Source organism: Denticeps clupeoides, chromosome 12 (assembly GCF_900700375.1).
Source record: "Denticeps clupeoides chromosome 12, fDenClu1.1, whole genome shotgun sequence".
NCBI classification, from domain to species: Eukaryota; Metazoa; Chordata; class Actinopteri; order Clupeiformes; family Denticipitidae; genus Denticeps; species Denticeps clupeoides.
The window spans coordinates 9,903,837-9,923,557 of record NC_041718.1 but is presented as its reverse complement, the minus strand read 5'-3'; the positions used below and the strand labels follow the sequence as shown (position 1 = coordinate 9,923,557).

General features: G+C 43.2%; 1 protein-coding gene across 1 annotated transcript; it reads right to left on the bottom strand.

Annotated features, from left to right (window-relative positions):
- Positions 1 to 4,856: 4,856 nt before the first annotated feature.
- Positions 4,857 to 18,890, bottom strand: mst1rb (macrophage stimulating 1 receptor b). Its single transcript, XM_028998112.1, has 21 exons — positions 18,813 to 18,890; positions 16,367 to 17,676; positions 14,536 to 14,712; positions 14,066 to 14,188; positions 11,197 to 11,367; positions 10,787 to 10,947; positions 10,554 to 10,689; positions 10,295 to 10,431; positions 10,037 to 10,216; positions 9,674 to 9,773; positions 9,245 to 9,463; positions 9,002 to 9,148; positions 8,745 to 8,898; positions 8,536 to 8,628; positions 7,738 to 7,932; positions 7,123 to 7,203; positions 6,771 to 6,952; positions 6,523 to 6,632; positions 6,290 to 6,455; positions 6,035 to 6,171; positions 4,857 to 5,296 (listed from the first exon to the last, which is right to left on the bottom strand). The coding sequence occupies exons 2-21, from the start codon at positions 17,573 to 17,575 to the stop codon at positions 5,065 to 5,067; spliced, it is 4,110 nt and encodes a 1,369-aa protein (XP_028853945.1). The 5' UTR covers positions 17,576 to 17,676; positions 18,813 to 18,890; the 3' UTR covers positions 4,857 to 5,064.
- Between the last annotated feature and the right edge of the window lie 831 nt (positions 18,891 to 19,721).

Here is a 19,721-nt window from a genome sequence, read left to right as displayed (position 1 = left end):
AACTAAATGGAAATGTACTGTGTTAAAATAATTTCACCATGTTTGCGGAATGCACATAACAGACGTTTAAATCCGTTCAATTCACAGACCTTTAACAAGCTCAGAGTTTCTCTCAGATGTGCCTGAATATCAAAGGTAAAAGCAGGATTTCAGCAGGTTGCTGCATCCGAGAGCTGCTGCAGCGGGCGTGGAGGAAGCTGCCCTCTGTAAACAGCAGGTTCACTCCTTCACAGAGCCGAGGCAAAAAGTAAAATCAGCGAAAAGATGCATAGAAATGAAGGGATAGCGCTTCTTCTCACTGACGTAAGCCCTTAAGCTCTTTTGGGGAACAAATAGCCGTTTTTACAATGAAAACATCCTCTTTAAAGTGGCATCCATCCGTGAGAACGTTGAAACGGAGCACTGTCACACTCAGCTTACCTCCCTCTCCTCACGGCGCACAGTATCTCTGATAATTCATTTGCAGAATTTTTCAGCTCCTGAACAGAACCTTTCACAGAATTCTTTTGCATTTTTATTAGGCAGCACCTTTTCATGGCGAATCTGAGCTCTAATACGCAGAAATGACGTGATGTTTAAGACTAGTGAAGAAACTTTGACGATGGCGTGGACATCAAAATATTTTCATGTTAATGATTTGGGGATTCTGAAACCTCCGAATGAATTTGCTCCTCAATCTCAATGTGTAATGGAACCAATGAAGGATCTTCTCATTTGTCTCTCATTGAATGACTGCCAGGTCTATTTTCTTCTCTTTTGCTTAGTTCAGCTCCTGGTGATGGACTTCCAGGTCTCTGGCTTACGTCAAAGACAGACGAGAATAGCAAGACCAATTAATGATTTCCTGCCAACAGTAGTTTTCATCAAGGTTTGGCTGAGGCCCCTCAGAGATCCCTGGATACTTGTAAATCCAGCATGGGCAAGCGAGCGGTGAGCCCGAAGCATCCATTCTCACCTCTCGCAATGTTTTCAGCCTGAGGTGCTTTAAAAGCAGCCTGGCAGCACCAGGCCTGACAGCTCAAGGGGACCGTCTGCTGGAGCGCTCTACAGCCAACACCATGCACCATCCCCTAACGTCCCGCCTGCATCTTGCTACTAAAACTCACTGGCTGTGTAACTGTCACACCACTGAGCAACAGTGCATGGACGTTAAACAAGTGTTTCAATTTCAGATGGTATTTAGGAGCGCTTGTTCTGCAGAAATTACATTATCAGTGTATCTCAACACTGCTAATTTAAATACATAACTGGCATTGGTCTTATTATAATATTCAGGTAGTATTCATGGTAGTAGAAGTTGTTCAGTTTCCCGTACTTCCTCCAAGATAGGAGTGAACATATAAGTTGTGTGCAGTCAAATGGAAGCCTGCAGATTTTTATGATTTATTCATTTTAATGAGTATATCCACCCAGGGCTGATTTCAATAAATTTTTTAATCAACAGAGAATCTAGAACTATGAAGCTTAGCCATAGAAAGACACATACTAATCATAAATAATTTTATATGCATTTATATAATGTAAAACAAGCAAATTCACTTTTCCACCCTCTAGACAGCCAGAAAAGGCTTGGCTCATAGCTGCTGGGGTTTGCAGTGAAACTGCAACAAGGTGAAATTTCATTTGAAGTGCTATCAATGCCAGAAGCCTGTGAATCGACCCTTTTATTACTTATTATTTTATCACTATATAATATTGTTCCCCCAGTTCTAGATTTATTACAAGTGCCTTTAGAGCAGAAACTTCGGATGTGGATTCAGTTCAATAATGAGCAGTTATGGTTATGAGTTTAATAATACTATACATTGTGCAAATGTTATTGTCACGGGTGGGCTGGACATGGCGATGAAGGAGGACGCATGCGCACAATCACAGGACAGGGGTTTAATACAAACTACACACGAGACAAGGGAACATGAACATGCACAATGACCCGACGGCGAACAGACACGAACAGGATAGTTTTATACAATTATATAAATAGACAGCAGGTGAACACGATCAGGGAACTTTACACAAGACGAACATGAAACTCCGGTCCGGAGTCAGGATCCGGAGTCACCCCTGCCGGTCCGGATCATGACAGTTATGGATGGATAGTAGCAAAAATGTGGTTCTGTCCTGCTTTTGTTTTTGTATTGTCCCTATTTTCTTTTTTAAATCTTGTGTTGCAACTGGAATAAAATCCAGCAACTGAAATATCAAAATGCAATATAACATCAATAATATTCAATAGAATGCATTAATAAGATTAAGATTTTTTTTTTATCTCTGTGTCATTTTGAGTAATCCAATACATCTTTATAATAATCTCCTGTCAACAGAAAATTTGTCAACTATTTAAGTACATGACACAAAAAATTGTGGCTAGCTGGCCTTATCCACCTCTTTACCTGGCATGCATGATATTTTTGCCCATAGTGTTCCACATTATCCAGAATATAAAAAACATATTGGTTTGTCGGTGAAGGGTGTTAAAGATTTGATTATATTTTTCACTCCCTCTCTTTTAGTGCTAAATTATTTATACCCTGCATTAAATATGCAGGATGGACTCACTCAGGGGAGGGGTGTTTTCCCCCATACGAGAAGCTGACATGGCGTTTAAAAACTTACTTTTCTCTCATCTGCCTGTTCTGGTGTCAGCTGACCCTCAGTGGCCAAGTCAGATGTGGGCTAAAGGCTGGGCACCATCAGCCCACCCGGAGCCCCCAGACCATCCAGGGGGTCTCTCGCGTCTTGGCCATGCCAGCTCACAGCTCTGAGCCCCTGTCTGCATGCCAAGCAGGGTGGTACCACGTCTCTCACCAGCCCACAGAAGGAGTGAGTGTGAAATGTACGGGTTTATCTCTCCCGCACGCCGGTGTCACAAAACTAAGAAAAAAATCAAATTGAAAATGCTTTTTTTTTTCTCGAGCTGTAGAGCTTTAATAAATGTTCACTTTCATAATGATATTATTAGAAGTAATCATCAGGTCATAGCTAAGATTAATCTCTCTCAATTTACACCTTTAGTCATTGACACCACATGACAACAGTGATATAGAGAATGTCCTTGGAAGGTGTGATATTGTTCTGTGTGTGTGTAAGTGTGTGCATGTGTTTGTGTGTGTCCTTTTGCTTAAATCCTAATACATGTAATAACTTTAGTGAAATATATAGCAGCAAAGACTGGTGAAGGGGAGGAAAGATAGGCAGACTTTCATAGCACCAAGATGTATTTTTGCTAGAAAGAACACTCAGCAGCAGGGAAGATATTCACTTCAGGTAATAACACACCTCCTGCCTGCTCTAACTACCCCAATTTCCAGGCAACAGCCCACTAACTCACCCTGTGGGTAGACGGTGGGTAGAACCTCGCCTCCCTACCCCCAGAGGCGGTCATATGTAAAGTAGCCCAGCCCTATTATTCATTAGAACAGACAATATAGTTTTCTTTTTATTAAGGTTAATAAGGTTGATGTTTTGATGTAACAGAATACGAACATGAAGTATTTAGTATTATGGGCGGTAGTAGCCTAGTGGGTAACACACTCGCCAATGAACCAGAAGACCCGGGTTCAAATCCCGCTTACTACCATTGTGTCCCTGAGCAAGACACTTAACCCTAAATTGCTCCAGGGAGACTGTCCCTGTAACTACTGATTGTAAGTCGCTCTGGATAAGGGCATCTGATAAAATGCTGTAAATGTAAATGTAAATGTAGTATTCAGTCCACCTGACCTTTTTTTCAAAGCACATCAGCTTTTTATAAATGGATGACAGTCAATAATTAGTAGTAATGTAATGTTTGGGGAGGTGCATCCCTGCCCCCATCCCCCTCCATACACTCAGCAACCACCTCTGTATAGACAGAAAGACAGACAGACAGACAGACAGACAGACAGACAGACACAGATAGACAGATAGACAGATAGATAGATAGATAGATAGATAGATAGATAGATAGATAGATAGATAGATAGATAGATAGATAGATAGATAGATAGATAGATAGATAGATAGATAGATCTATCTTCCAAAACTCTTCCTGTGAAGTTTTTTTTTTTTTTGGTGCTGGGAGTTGCTGTCTTTAACAAGTTTGTGGGACTGACACACCTGAGGTCAGACATATGTTTGATTATGAGGTCCTCCTTGATGAGGAGGGTTCACCTGAGGAACCAGAGACCTTAAAAGCATCTGTGCAACCTCTGTCCGGTCAAATCCTCTTTGCGTTTCCCTAGTGAGCAGCTCAAATGGAAGCCATTAAGACGATTGGGTGCAAACAGTATAGTGTAGAGCATGGCTTTCACATCAGCCACTCAACCCTTATGTGCTAAGCTCTGGGGGGAGGTTCACTCACCTTTGGGCTTTGGCAAGCTTCTGAGATAAGAAATTGCTTGTGTATCAAACCGCAGGTATTAATAAAACATGCAAGACTCACTCACAGCCATCTTTTAATGAGATTAAAAATACATTTCTCCCAGTGTGTTTTAGAGGATTATACAAACAGGACAGTGAGGCACTGCTGCGGTTTTCCTGCAGGCGCTGGAGCTGCTGCACCCTATTTATGAGTGAGAAGACAGTGACTTCTTGTGGACCTTCAGCATAATGACTACTGCTAGTAATGCCCATATTGCACTAAAACAATAAAAAAAAATTCTGCGAGAGGCAAATATTAATAATAAAAAACACATTCTTATAACGTACGTATACTTATGATGTGTTTAGGTGGAAACATATTATTCAGTGTGAAATAATGCTTCTCTAGAACCCTAAAATCAGCATTTTAAAGAACACATGTAAAATACATAAGTAATTAAATACATTGCATGCACAAAGTATATTAAATGAAGATCAGACCTTATATACACACAGTTCTTTATTGCAGCAATAATCACAAAGCTTCAGACAAAATAAAAAAAATCTGTAAAAAAACAGACCAGTCTGACCAGTTATGTCTTAAATGGGTTAACATTAAATCGTTAAATATGTTAATAAGTATATAACTAACAGTACAGGTGATGAAAAAATAAGCTATATTTTAATATATACCTGTTGCAATAATGACTTGTGGCCATTTAATCAAGCAGATGAAGAGGCATCTGCATCTTCATCAGAGATTTCCTGCTCGTCTGCAGACTCTGTGAGGGCAGGATAGGGTCTGGGCTGGTCCAGGTTCACATAGGTAACTTTAAGGCTGATGTAATGCTCTCCCTCCAGGCCGGACAGGATGGTGAGAATTTCCCCCACCAGGGTGGAAAAACTCGGCCTCCTCTCTGCATCTGGGTCCCAGCACTGGAGCATTATGGTGTATCTACAGGAGCAATTATGACATCCATTCAGTTTAGACATTCCTCTTTATTGTTAGGAGATCCGTGTGCCAATAACAGGACACTGTTATGGCTGAAAAGACATGCTGTGTCAAACAGAGGCGTGGAGCCATCAGCCTGATTAATATTAATTGGCCTGTACACTATACTGGGACCATAATGAGCTCCATTTCTCTTTCCTTTTTTGCTGTTTAACTCAAACAAAATAGTTAACTCAACATTCAAAAAGAAAGTAGTTGTATTGCTAGTGTTGTGGAAGTTTCCATGAACATGTGTTTTTGCTGTATCCTTCTAATTTCTGCAACTCTGCCATGGAAGAAAATGCATTTAATTCACTAGCAAGGTAATTGAAACAGTAAACAAATTGGTTGGATGAGATGAAGTGTTGAAGATCTGAACAGCTCCTGATTCATGCATGTTTTCTCTGTCCTGTGCAATAACCTGTTACTACCACCATGGATATGATCATTAACCCCATGGGAATATAAGACAGAATTGACTGTAGTGGACAATTTACAGTGTAGGTTGACCATTTCTAAGGATGTGACTTTGTTTTTGTGGCTATTGGAAAAACAATGAAAGCTTCTCATCAACTAGAAATGAGAGAATGTTTTACCATGGAGTCAAGGAAAGTTTATGAGCACTGGAAAATTCAGTTTAATGCAATGCATTGTGGCTTGATAATTATTTGCCACAACAAAGGTAGAAATCAGTTCACTCACAGAGGGTCAGGACAGTATTGAGGCTGAGGCAGCCTGCGCCCCTTCAGCAGGTAGTGTGTGATGTCATATGGGTCAACCTCAGGGTAGGGACTGGCCCCTCTAGTCAGCATCTCCCACATCAGCACCCCAAAGGACCACTGGTCATGGCACAGCAAACAAATATAGTTATCCTACTGAGAACATAAATCAAAAATGACAAAGGTCATGTAAAGTTTAGAATGATTCCTAATGCCCCAGAACAGGACTGCCTCTTACTACGTCTGATTTGGAAGTGAACTTCTGAGTCTGCAGGCTTTCTATTGCCATCCACTTGACAGGAAGTTTAGCTTTCCTGTGGTCCTGAATGCTGTAATACTCTTTGTCAAACACATCCCGTGCCATGCCAAAGTCTGCCACCTTCACTGTGTACGACTCGTCCAGCCTGTGGAAAGAGCTGTCAGTCAAAAGTCATTGTCCTCCATATCTGCTTTTTTTGGCCCTGTACCTACATGCAGTTACGAGCAGCCAGATCTCTATGAACAAACTTCTTCTGGGCCAAGTACTCCATCCCCTTGGCAACCTGGAGCCCAAAACCAATCAGGTCCTTCACAGTGGGATTCTAGAGGCAAAAAAAAAAATCTGTCTTATTTTACCTCGAAGTTACAACCAGTACAGCATTTCTAGCAATGTCAGAATAGGTTAATGCAAAATAAATACACATGGTAACATATGGCAACGGAGTGATGTCACCACTCACCCTGTTCTCACAGCGGATGAAGTGGCGCAGGTCACCATGCTTCATGTACGGTAACACCACCAGGGGGAGGCCTTCCTCAGGCAGAAGAATGCCCAGCAGGGAGAGCACGTTGCTGTGATGGAAAGCCTTCATGATAATACCCTCTTTGAGAAACTGCTCCACCTCCTCCACGTCTGTTATCCCTGAGGCAAAATCATGCATTCTTACAATGATCATTTTAAATGATCACTACAATGATCATTTTAAAATAACGATACAGTGCTAAAGATACAGTGAGACCATCCTTCCATGTGACAAGTCATCAAGCCTTTTAAGTGACTACACAGTGCCATTAAACGGCAATGCTACTCACTGTTCAGAGACTTCACAGCACAGTGGATTTCGCGGTTGTTGTGGTCCGTAAGATACCCATGATAAACCGTACCAAAATGGCCTGATGGGAAAATATGAGAAAAACCATGTCAGACTTGCCTGATGACACACTGCCTGAGACATTACAGTTACAAATCACCTGTGCCCTCTTGACTCCCATGGTCTTTGTTCTGTCATGGTTTGAGTGTCTATTTCAACAGTGCAGAAAATTGGAAAACGCTCCAATTACATTTAAAGGATCCAGCGCATAAATGGCATTATTCAGATACAGGTTTTAAACTCAGCAACATATACGATTAGTAAAAAAATGCTGGGAAACAACCTTCTATATGTCAATCTTTGTAATATTGTTGTCAATTGTGGTTATGATCTGTTTATGATGGGCAAAGACACTGTCTATTATGAACACTCAAAGCTTGATTTAGAATTATGTTTATTATATTAGCATTTAATTATATTAGCATTTACATTTTGTAATAGTGAATAACACTCAGGTTGTAACAGTTTCAATGCAAAAATGCTTCTTAGGTCCCCAGGTCCTCTGTGTGATAAATGATGAAGTCTATGTACTGCGCCATATTGCACAATAACCCACCCTTCCCAATAATCTGGTGATGGTGAACGTTGAGCATGTGTGCTGGGATCAGCACATCTTTCACCTCCTCCAGAAGCTCTGGCCGGAAGCTGGAGATTGAGATTTTCTCAGGGGGCATGAGGGGAGTTAGGGTCGGGTCCATTGCTCCTGTGTAGGCCAGGCCAGGGAAGGCTACAGGGCCTGCAGAACTAGAAACTGAGTTGAGAGATGACATTAAAATTTGTGAATGAGCAACAGAGGAAACTTTATACAGACCACCATTTAAAGGTCCCCTATTATGAATTTGTTTTGCTTTTATATCAGTCTTAGTGGTCCCTTAATCCTGTATCTGAAGTTTCTTTCTGAAATTCAGCCATGGTGCTGCATTACAGCCAATTAGTGCCAGTCCCACAATGAGATTTTCCCAGGACGTGCCGTTTCGGTGTGTGTAGCTTTAAATGCTAATTAGAAGGAGAGAGGCGGGACGAGGCGGTGAGCGGCCTATAGAAGTGAGCAGGCAATCACAGAAATTACATCATCAACACTTCCTTTTTGGCTCAGAGCAACTGCAGTGCTTTGCATGTTTCAAGCCATGACGGTCGGTGGAGTTTCCTTTTTAGGGGAGAGATGGGAAAACTCTGAGCGGACATAAAGGGAATCTTTCAGATTTGACTTAGCTGCCATATAAAGCACGCCATTTCTAGCCACTGTAGGACCATAGGCAGGCTAGGGGGACAAATAATTAATGTTAAATAATCTCACAAAGTGAAAACTTCAAAATAGGGACCTTTAAATAATAAATGATCCATTTTGTCCCACCTCGCCTGTAGTCCCCAGCAGGAGACAAGTCCTCGCTGTTGGCTCGGTTGTGGTTATGGGTGTAGTGTAACAAATGGTTCTCCATGGTGGCTACTGAAAATGTAAAAAAAAAAATTAATTCAATGATTTTCTTCCAAACAAGAGAAAGGTTGACCTAGACCTCCATTAGTGGGAAAAAACATTTAGATATATCTTTCTGAGATCCTCACCACTGGTCTTCTTTCTCAAGTGCTTCATGACCACAAAAGCCAGCACTGCACCAGCAACCAGAGCCGCCACAATGCCCAGAACAATTCCCACCATGTAGTGGTTACTGATCAGGATAACTGTGCCAACATCATGAACCTGACCGTTGATAAATATCTGAAAGACATTTGCCAAGGGACATATCTAAGTGGTTCCATGTTATTCGGTAATGTACTGGTCACAAGGAAAAACATATGGGGAGATTAGAGGGTAGTCTTACCTTGACAGTAAGTCCTTCACTGTTTAGGGTCAGGTTTTTGGGAATCCTGCAAGTTATTTCATTATCTAGAACTTTTGCACCACAGTCAACTCCACCAACTGTCATGGTGATGGTCATGCAAGAATTGACAAGGTTCAGTTTCTGGTGCTATTTTGACATAAACATAAAAAAAAAACAATTACAGTTGGCAAATAAGACATGGATATTAAGACTAAATTAAATTATTAACACTGATTGACACACATGAAGAGACACTTCATCAAACCCTGGATAAAGACGGAGTATGTGGCCTTCAGTTTCGAATGGTATGGGACTTCCGGAAGGATGGTAGTGAAATTCTTTCTTCCAGAGTTCTTGGGCTCCATCCATGTCAAAGGACAGTTCTCCTAACTCAGACTCATCTCTTGGGAAAGCTGGGGTTGTGCACTCCATCTGAGTGGACTTAGCCCTCCCACAACATTCCTACAGGAAATGGGAACAGAGCTATGTGAATCTGGTCGTTTGAAGTCTCTTAATGCATGAAAATGTGCTTTAAGATATCTGCAAAACTGATCTTCATCAAGGGCTTTAATGTAAATGACTATGGGCTAATAGTTAACATAATTAATTGCCCACTTGCACCTTGCATCCAAAAATGTGCTGGAAATCCTAGGAAGTTGTGGAGAACCTTACAATGGAAACAGGCTTCAGGTGATTCTCATTGGGCTTGAAGTGAATGATAGTCCTATAAACAGAGTCCAGATTCTTCCCTTCAATTGTAATTCGTGAGCCCCTAAAGATCAAAGACCACATTGTTCATTGATGCAAACACAACATGGATGTAAATTAATTCAGGCTGAACAAGAGTTGATTTATTTGATTAAAGGCTTAATGAGTATGACATTTCCTTTCAGCAGCATCTATTAATTCTATAACAATGCCATAGAGCACTACAGGTGTACTTATTAACATTTTTAGTTCAATTATATTAGCATATTTGCATGCTAGAGACTTAAATTTCGTTAGCATATTAGCGGACAAAACTCACAGTCGCACCTGTCAAAACTACAGTCTGGATAAACATTTGTGATCTCAGGATTCTCTTTGTAGCGGAAAATCTTGGTGGTCTGGACATGAGATCTGTCAATGTTCACTCGCAAGACCACGTCTTTGACCTCACTAACACGCCCTGAGACACAAATGATGGAGGACATGTTTCCTCTGGACACTGAAACACTATAAGAGGAAAAATAAACTTTTGTTACATTGCAAGGACACAGTGTGATAAAAAGGTACTACTTGTTGCATGTTTACTTTTTAATTGGGCAGGGTTCGCCATCTAAAGTAACCCTCCTTGTCTTCCCAGCGTCCAGATGTGGCCCAGTAATTGTGATAAGAGTGCCTCCAGTGATAGGCCCATAGTCTGGTTGTACTTCAGCGATATCTGGTACCTAGCGAATGGTACAGGATTTTCAATAACTAACAAACTCAGTTCTACACATCTGTGTTTTGTTAGGATTTATTTAAACTGTTCATGAAGCCCAGTGCTGCCTGTAGTTAAAAACATTTTTACCACAAAAGTGAATCCAGGCATCAAGGCAATCCCGTCAATGGAGTAGCGACCCTCCACCACACCCTCGTTCACCTTGGCTGTGATGTTGACTGGACTGAAAAGCTCTGCTGGGCCTGATCGGATCTTACACACCAAGCTGCAACATCAATCAGTAACTCTTGTCTTTCCCTTTCTGCGTAAATAATGTTGTTAAAAATAATCCTTTGGTTTGCCTCTTGTGGAGACAAACTCACCGAGTGCTGTTGCTGTCCTTTGGCTGTACATGGCAAACGGTCTCCCCCAGCCTGACCTCATGAGTTTTAGTACTGATGGCCGGCCTCAGAGGTGACTGGAACTCAAACCCACAAATAGTGAGTTCTGTTTGGCCATCTGGGGGCGCAGTCTTAGGAAAGAACTGGAGGGAGAAAGGTGTATTTACCACTTTGTAAAGGAGACCTTTATTTAAGGTTTATGGTATGGAAACTGATGTTTTTTTCTTACACTAAATGTAAACACACAATGCAGATAACATTCAAATACATTAGAATTAGAATGAAAATGTTGTACATGTTTACAAGCAGTGCACATAGAAGTTTTATTTAAAACATAAAAATATGCTAAATAAATCACTCATCTCAACCTTTGTCACTTCAGAAGAATGTACCTCTGTAATTCCAGGTGGACATGACTCATTCCTCCAACTGCCCTCACATTGAAACTCCCACGAGCATTTATTTGAGCACCAGCCACACCCCATGAAATTCGGGGCAGTGAGACACATGGCACAGGTCAGGAAGTGCCGACAGCCAGGTCCTCTCTGAGGGACTTTGATCATCTAGCGTAAAGAGACCATAGATTATGCACTGTGAAACTGCACCCAGGGCTTACATATAGCCAAAAGGTTCAGGTACAGCAGGTTCCGCGAGATATAATTAATGGTGTATACAAATTATTCATAGTAGCACTAAAAAAAATCTCAAGCACAAACCAAAAGGAAACTGACTTTTTTCATTACTTTCATTAATTTTATTCAATAAAAATGACAAATTCTGTTGTGTTTTCTCAATTTTTTGTTGATGCCATCCAAGGTCTTCATAAGCCAAAATGAGTAATAGAAGAACTAAATTTACATGCAGAATTATACATTGAGTAATAGGTGTTGTAGAACAGACTTTACATGAAGGATTTGGGGGTATTTTATGCAAAAATGCTGCAATAGATTTGAAAATGTGTGGCTTTTTTATGAAAAATTTGTGGTAAACTGCTAATTTTGCAAAATAATGAAAATCTGGAGATCTCACAATCTTGTTTTAGCACAAGATCCCACCTAAGAAGATGAAGAAGAAGCTGACTTGGTGAGTACATCATGTTTACTTTGTAACTTCTGTCAGTCTAACGTGGTTAGACCTTCTACCTCCTGTCAATCATGCTGAAGCCATTTCTACAGCATATAGAACAGTATACATATAGAACAGTATGTAACAATGTGTTTAACTGTCAGGATTGACGGCACCTGTCCCTCCCACCAAAAGCACAGAGGAAGAGAACCGTGGAGAAAAATGCGGCCAGCCGGAGCGAATGCGGGCAGCAGCCAGGAGCGCTGGAGAGATCCCCGTGGGGTCAGGGAGATTCGCTACGAGACGCGCCGGGATCGGGTTACATGCTGGTGGAGCACTTTCTTGCTGGCGAGCCAGGATCCAGCATCGTCGCAAGGTCCGTGGAGACCCATGTCACTCCCAGAGGTGTGACAACAGCGAGGAGGAAGACGGCGACGTGGGGGTAAGCTGGTGGAACAGGGTCGCCAGCCAGCAACTGCACTGCCGGGACTGCCTCACAGGGGAGTCCAGGACCCTTCAGCGTAGCAGCAGGTACATGCCAATCTTTCATAACATCCTGTGGCGTGTACTTTCAGACATGGAGAAGATCACCACCATCATCACACGTCTGACTGGGTCAGCATGGGGCTGGGGCACAGCCCTGTGGCAGCAGGGAGAGATTGGCAGAATGGGTTTTCAGGACTTCCTGGAGAGGGCAGAGTTTGATTGGCCTGAGCCAGAGCCAGGGATCAAACTTTGCCCCACCACCATACCCAGCGCCAGTCAGGATCCGGTGCAAGAAGGCCCAGCACTGGCAGGCGGTGAGAAGGTCACGCCTCCCGGGATCCTGGCTGTGCCCCCTGAGGAGGTCCCGGAGAGCCCAGAGGGGGAGCCCACTTCCCCTCTTTATGTCCACCAGATGGCGGAGCCGAACCCCAGGGACGAGGTTCCTGACCAGACTGTGCTGGTCCAAGACGAGGTGGACGAGCCCCAAGGTACCCCTAAGACCAGCCGGGGAGGTGCTCCTCCAAATAATTTTTTTGGGGGGTGCGTTTCTGGTCGGGGGTTCCTCGTGAGGAGAGGGTGGGTGGACAAGCGACGAAGCTGGGTCCTCCGGTAGCTGGTACGGAGGGCGGGCCCAGAGGGGCGGTGTGCCATAGAGCGGTATGCATGTGGACCCAGCTGGACCAGGCAGGAAGAGGGGATGCTTGTTCCAACAAATGCAGAAGGTGCTAGCCGGATGGTCTGGCAAAGCCCCCACCTTCGCACCAGGGACATGACGCGAGAGGGGAAGGCATTAGCCTGGAGTGCCGTGAATGGTCGCCAGAGGTTCCGGGACCGCCACCCTGCACGGTGCAGGGAGAGAAGATGGCCGCTCTGCCAGTGGGGACATGCAGCGAGAGGGGCTGCATGGTCCCAGAAGGCACCAGACAGGGGTGCCGTGAGCGATCGCTGGAGGCTCCGGGACCACCTCCCTGCACAGTACAGGGAGAGAAGATGGCCGCTCTGCCAGTGGGGACGTGCAGCGAGAGGGGCTGCATGGTCCCAGAAGGCACCAGACAGGGGTGCCATATGTGGTTGCCGGAGGCTTCTGGACCACCTCCCTGTGCGGGGCAGGGAATGACACAAGAAGCGTCAAAGGGGACGTGCAGAGGCAGGGCCCGCAGGTACCTGGAAGGATGTGTGCAGGGATGGCATTTTCATGAACTTGACCTGGCAACGGTATATGTGTACTTTGAGTTCTGGCAATCGCCACAAGCCTGCAGGCTAGTTTGTATTTTCCCCTTCCTTTTTGCACTGTTTAAAGCTGTCAAGCCTGGTTTTGTTTCAGTTCTTTTATTGTTATAAATAAAATCCCTTTCCAGGAATGTCCCGACTCTGCGCTTCCCTCCCCCGTCAGCTCGCCATTGTGACAGTAACCTGTATGTAACCTCTCATTCCCCTCATTCTCTTGTTTTTAGGTACAATACTAATACTAATACTATTATGAATTTCTGCTAAATAGACACTCATAAAGGCAAAGGGCCACTGGACTACCATTGTACCTCTGCTATGTATATAAAACATAGCAAAATTTTATGTTCAATTATGAATGGTTCTAATTACATAAACATGAGTTTAATGAGCAAATAAAACAGCAAATAAAAACAGCAAAAAAAAGTCTTTTTTTTTATATTAATAAAAGAAAAAAAAATTAAAACCCTTTATGGTGCCTACCTTGTCTCCCACAACAAAGAGTAATGACTCTGCAGAATACACTGCAGCAGTTGAGGAAACCTTCCCATTTTCCACCAAAGAGTAATTTGCAAATATGGTAGGGCTGGATCTTCTAAGGACAAGCTGTAACATGAAGACAAAAAAGAATAGGGGAGACATTATTTTACACCTGTAAACACTTTTACATCTGTAAACACTTTTACAAGTGTTCTGTCATTGTGAAGAGAAGACTATATTAAAGTCATTTATACAGAATCCATACATGGCACTAAAAACTTAAACTCCTTAAATCATAATATATTGTAGGAAATGGAGAAATCCCTACTTAAATAGGAATTAAATTCAACCAATATTTTATTAAACATATACATACATTTCTTAGGTTAAAATAATTCTAAATACATTAAGAAAATGAAACAGTATTAATACCTTAAAATAATCTATCAGGGCAAAAAGGCTGTGGACCTGACCTGCAGCAGCCGACCCTCCGAAGTGCCGATGTGCGCCACTGTCTTGTTGTCGATGATGGTGACTAAAAGTGAGGTCAGCAGAATGTTGTGCATCTGTCTGTTGAACAAGTCCACCCTGTAGAAGGGTTTGGACACCATGGTGGGCTGGTCCCTGCAGGTTGCACTGTTCTCCATGCTCTGCACACAGACAAAGAAAATCCTACTCAAGCCTCCCAGACTAAAGGCTCAGTACGATCCACCCTTATTCCATCCAGAGGTGCTTTTTAATTACTCTTGTACTTAAGGACTCTTAGTGTTGTTGCCAAATCAATTGCACTTTCTATGGAGTTACTGTAACAAAACAGCTAAATTTGTTACATGCAAAACTAAATCAAAATCAGTACAAAACAAAACATTAAAATGAATTCACATTAATTAAACCATTTGACTTCTCATTCTCATTCACTAGATTTGCCAATACTTCCATACTAATTGATTTATTTATAGTCATCCGTGTTAAAATGTGTGTTCCGTGTGTTAAGTGAAAGTGGACATGTGTACAGACATGAAATGAGATTGAAAGGCGATCACCAGCCAGTAAGGCACCCAATCCCCTCAGTCTATACAAAAGCAAACAGACACATGCAAAATTTGATGTGTCTGGCCTGAATCTCAAATTCAGAAACTTTTTTGCACAAATTTGATACATTAGCCACTTACAATAAATGCCAAATCAAACATACTCAAACAAGACTGCATTTAAATCACAACAGATTAATGTTTACACATTAAAGTTTATGTTTCGGTTGTGAGGTTTACTTTGGAAAGGGATGATCCTGCTGCTGAGAACATCTCAGGCGCCCACACAGCAAACTACTTACAATGGGCCACTGACAGGCCCCAAAAAAAACTTTTTACTGACATTTTTATCTTAAATCTGCTTTACATGATGAGTAATACATTATAATAATTTCCACATTACACTTTTTCCATTCACAAAAAGCTACTAGGTAAGTAAAGAAAAACCTTTTCCTCAGCCAGCACTTCACACAGCTCTATTGAAACTGCTCATGTACCAAGCTTCTTTCTAGCATGTCAGTAATTAGTAACCTTTTCTTGGTCCTCTGGTTTCTTCCCACAACCTAAAGACACATGAACTGTGAAAAGTTGGACTTGGCATGTCAATTTTGAAAGGCTTTGGAAGGACAGAACATGCATTACATGGTAGTAGCCAAGTAAGTTTGACACTGCCCATAAACAAAAAGACCTCTGTAGTACAGTGAAAGATCACAGGGTCTGCTGTTATTCCTCAAGGTTTGCTTAGCAAACTTTAACCTAACATTTGAATCTTATCATGAAGTAAAGGCCGAGCTACCTATGGTCATGTTCAAATAATCTGAAAAATAGAGCAGATGCACACAAGCCATCGATGGCTCTAATTAGCAGAAGACCCTGGGACTATTTCTTCCCTAATGGTGGAGTGTGACTTCACCCTCTTCTCTCCAAATGAATAAACAGAAGGGAAACCCTTCCAACATCCACCACTCCCAGTGTTCTGTTTGCTAATTCTTTCGTTGTGACTCAGTTCTCGTGACTGGCCATGAGTGCTCCTTATCGCATATCACAGCATAAAGCTTTTATTTAGATTTTATTTATGTTATATGACAGATATTTTGTGTTCCAACAAATTCTGACCTAAGACAGTTGTGTGGAAGGGTGTATTAGGGGTGGAAGTTGAAATGCACAATAAAATGAAATATTATTATGATTATGATGTAGTTTATTAAATAAACAGGCACTTGGCACTAGTTTGAATTTGATCTCTTGATAACAGGGTGCAGCATGAACTCACCTCGTGAGGACAACTTTCACAGGGCTGGTAGTAGCAAAGTCCCCTAGAGAGCTGCTCTGTCCCAGAAGTGCAGCAGTCCTCCACACCATCATCAATGGCCTTGTTCACCGAATCAATGGGAAAAGCACAGAGCGCTGAGTCGTGGTCCGTGATGCCCATCTCATCAGTCACAGCGAACACGCCATACAGGATGTCATCCTCTTCCATGGCGCCGAGCTCTTCTGCCAGCTCCTTCCCAGCTTTCCCAAAGTGCGATGCCTGGATCACGTTGTAGACCACGTCCTTGAAGGCCTCGTCGTTGCTCCTCTTCCTCCTCCTTCTTTTGGGCTCGAACCGGCACTCCAGGACTATCTCGCGGTAGCGCCGCATCTCCCACTCGTGCCGTGGCAGGCGCCCGAGCCGGGTCTGGTACTGTGAGAGCTCCGCCTCGGGGTTCTCTCTCTGAACGGACACAAAGTACACAAACTCCTCGGTGTAGAAACTGTAGATGTACTCGATGCTGTAGGCCTTGCGCAGGCGCTGCAGCACCGTCAGTCCCCTGACGTCGGTGTGGAAGCCGTCCTCGCTCGGCAGGGGCCGGCGCACCGAGATGGACTTCCTGCCGTACCTCTGCGTCACACTGTCGTTGACGGTCGCCGCCACGAAAAAGTACACAGTCTTCCCTTCCTCCACCATGGACACCTTGGTGCCCAGGGCACTCGCAATGCAGTCAGGACAGTAGGCAGGCGAGTTGGCCGCTTTCCGGAATAAGCAGCGGGAAGGCCGGGGCGGCTGCCCGCCCGTGTTGAGTTGATGGAAGTAGCACACGCCATGTTGGGAGCTTCCGCAAGAGTACAAGTACATGTAAATGGTGTCCAGCAACAGCACCTCGTTGTCATTGTTCTCCGGTACGTCACGGTCCATCTCCATATTGCACAGGTCGCAAACCTTGCACTGCGAGCTGCCCACCGGTCCCGTGCGGAGCTCCCAAATCCTGGCCAAGGCCAGGTTCACAGCCACAATCCTATTCTGAGCCCCCACATAGATCTCCTGATACTGGGGATTCGTCGCTATGTTCTGAATGGGGCTTTGGGCCTGGTAGAAAGGCAGAGTGTACATCACCGAGAAGTTCACTGGACTGGGAGCCGTGGAGGGACACGTGTCCAAAGCAGCAGCCACGAGAGTCTGGATCCAGACACATGTCACCCAATGTGCAGTGCAGTGGACCATGTCCACTCCAGAGGTCAGGGAGACGTAAAGACTGACCCTGGTCTGGCTACCTCCAAAAAAGGCCTTTCACTGAGCCCATCCTGGAAGATATTCCTCCTTCCCTGTAGAGAAGAAACATTTCTGTTCTCTATTTCATGACTTCATCATTAGTGCATTGCATCATAGGAAGTACATGAAGGCTGCATCATTATGAATTAACCTCTGCATCAATGACTCATAATTCACACCCAAAGGGAAACATGTCATGTAACTGTTAATGTGATTGTTGGTGAGACTGAATCTTTTTACATCAAAAAGTGGTTATAACCACTTGGTTATAACAGTGGATAAAATCTGCCCGTTTTTAAAAGATGAAAGTTAAAAGTAAAGTTAGTGTCGTAACATGTTATTCATGCATGGGTGTTAATGTCTGAGAGCGTAACGTTGGTGGCAATATTAGTGCTGCGCAGTCGTTTACGGGGGTCACTCATTAACCGGACCCACCACCCTCAGGTGAGCTGCCGAGCTCTGAGCCTCTCTCATTCCCATTCCTGTCACAACCTCTACGTGCCTTTCAGGAAAGCGAAAAGATGCTGTTCGTACAACATGTCCTTCTTAAACTCACAGGTAAAGTAATGGCAGCAGAGACACGTCAGAGAATTTCCAGAGCCGCTTAAAAAAGTCGAGTCTACTCATACCAAATGACACCAAAGACACAATTATTTCTTTAAAAAAAGGTTACTCGCCGATGAACCAGAAGACCCAGGTTCAAATCCCACTTAACCCTAAGTTGCTCCAGGGGGGGACTGTCCCTATAAAAACTGATTGTAAGTCACCCTGGATAAGGACGCATGACAAATGCTGTAAATGTAAATGTAAGCCTTTTGAGATCACTCAATGAACACACATGTTAATGAGTATTTAACAATAATTCTCATGATAACCTCTAATTATTTAGATTCTAGAAAACTGCAAATTAATAAAACCCTCCCGTGATATTTCTGACTGGGATAGAAGCTCATATTAGTTACTGAGAAACAAAAAATTTCCATCTTTGCATATCTATGTGTGCTGATTATGTGCACATTTTTTAAATTTAATATTTATGAATATTTAACAAGCACCGCAGTTCCAACACAAGTTTTAGAGTTTAGTGGGGTTTTTTTCCAATACTGTTACAGATCATTTAGCACATTCTTTACATTACAAAGATTTAGTTCATTTCTGTATATGAAGTCGTTTTTAAAAGAACGCCTACCTGTTAGAGGTAATGGCAGGAGAGTAACTCCGCCGTGTCTCCGACGTTTCTTCCCGAACACGCTCTCTGGACTGAAGCTCGGTGAGGATGTCGGACAGGCGCGGAGCGGAGGCGGTGCAGGGGAGGAGCTCACTGGCTCCACCCACCGGTGGGAGCGACACACAACACCGACCCACGATTTACCAACATCATACATCAGACATCATAATCAAACAGGAAATAAACAATATATATAATGACAGGGAACTGGATATATGGAATGAAAGTCTGAACGTACGAACCAGAGGGTCACCATGAAACGAACCAGAGGGTCACCACAGCCACCACCACCGTTACAACTACAGCTTCCGGGATCTTCAAGTGGACCAGTAACATCATTATGGACACGTAATCTAGACCATGACACTGGACTACATTCTGGACTTCTCCAACCCTACAACTGTAGGACTTATTATTATATCATCCCCAACCCTGCACTGACACCATTTGCAGGCTCACTCTACCCTGGAAGGGGGTCCCTCTCTGTATCACTCCTTCCCAAGGTTTCTTCCTTTCTTTTTTTCTCTCTCCTACAGTTTTTTTGTGTGGAGTTTTTCCTTGTGTGCAGAAGGGTCAATTGTGGGGGGTGTCAACTTTTGGGCCTGTCAAAGCCCATTGAGACATACTGTATGTGATTTTGGGCTATATGAGAAATAAATTTACATTTACATTTACAGCATTTACCAGACCCCCTTATCCAGAGCGACTTACAATCAGTAGTTACAGGGACAGTCCCCCTGGAGCAACCTAGGGTTAAGTGTCTTGCTCAGGGACACAATGGTAGTAAGTGGGATTCGAACCCGGGTCTTCTGGTTTATAGGCGAGCCACTAGGCTCTACCACCCTAAATAAATGTTGTTGTTGTTTTTGA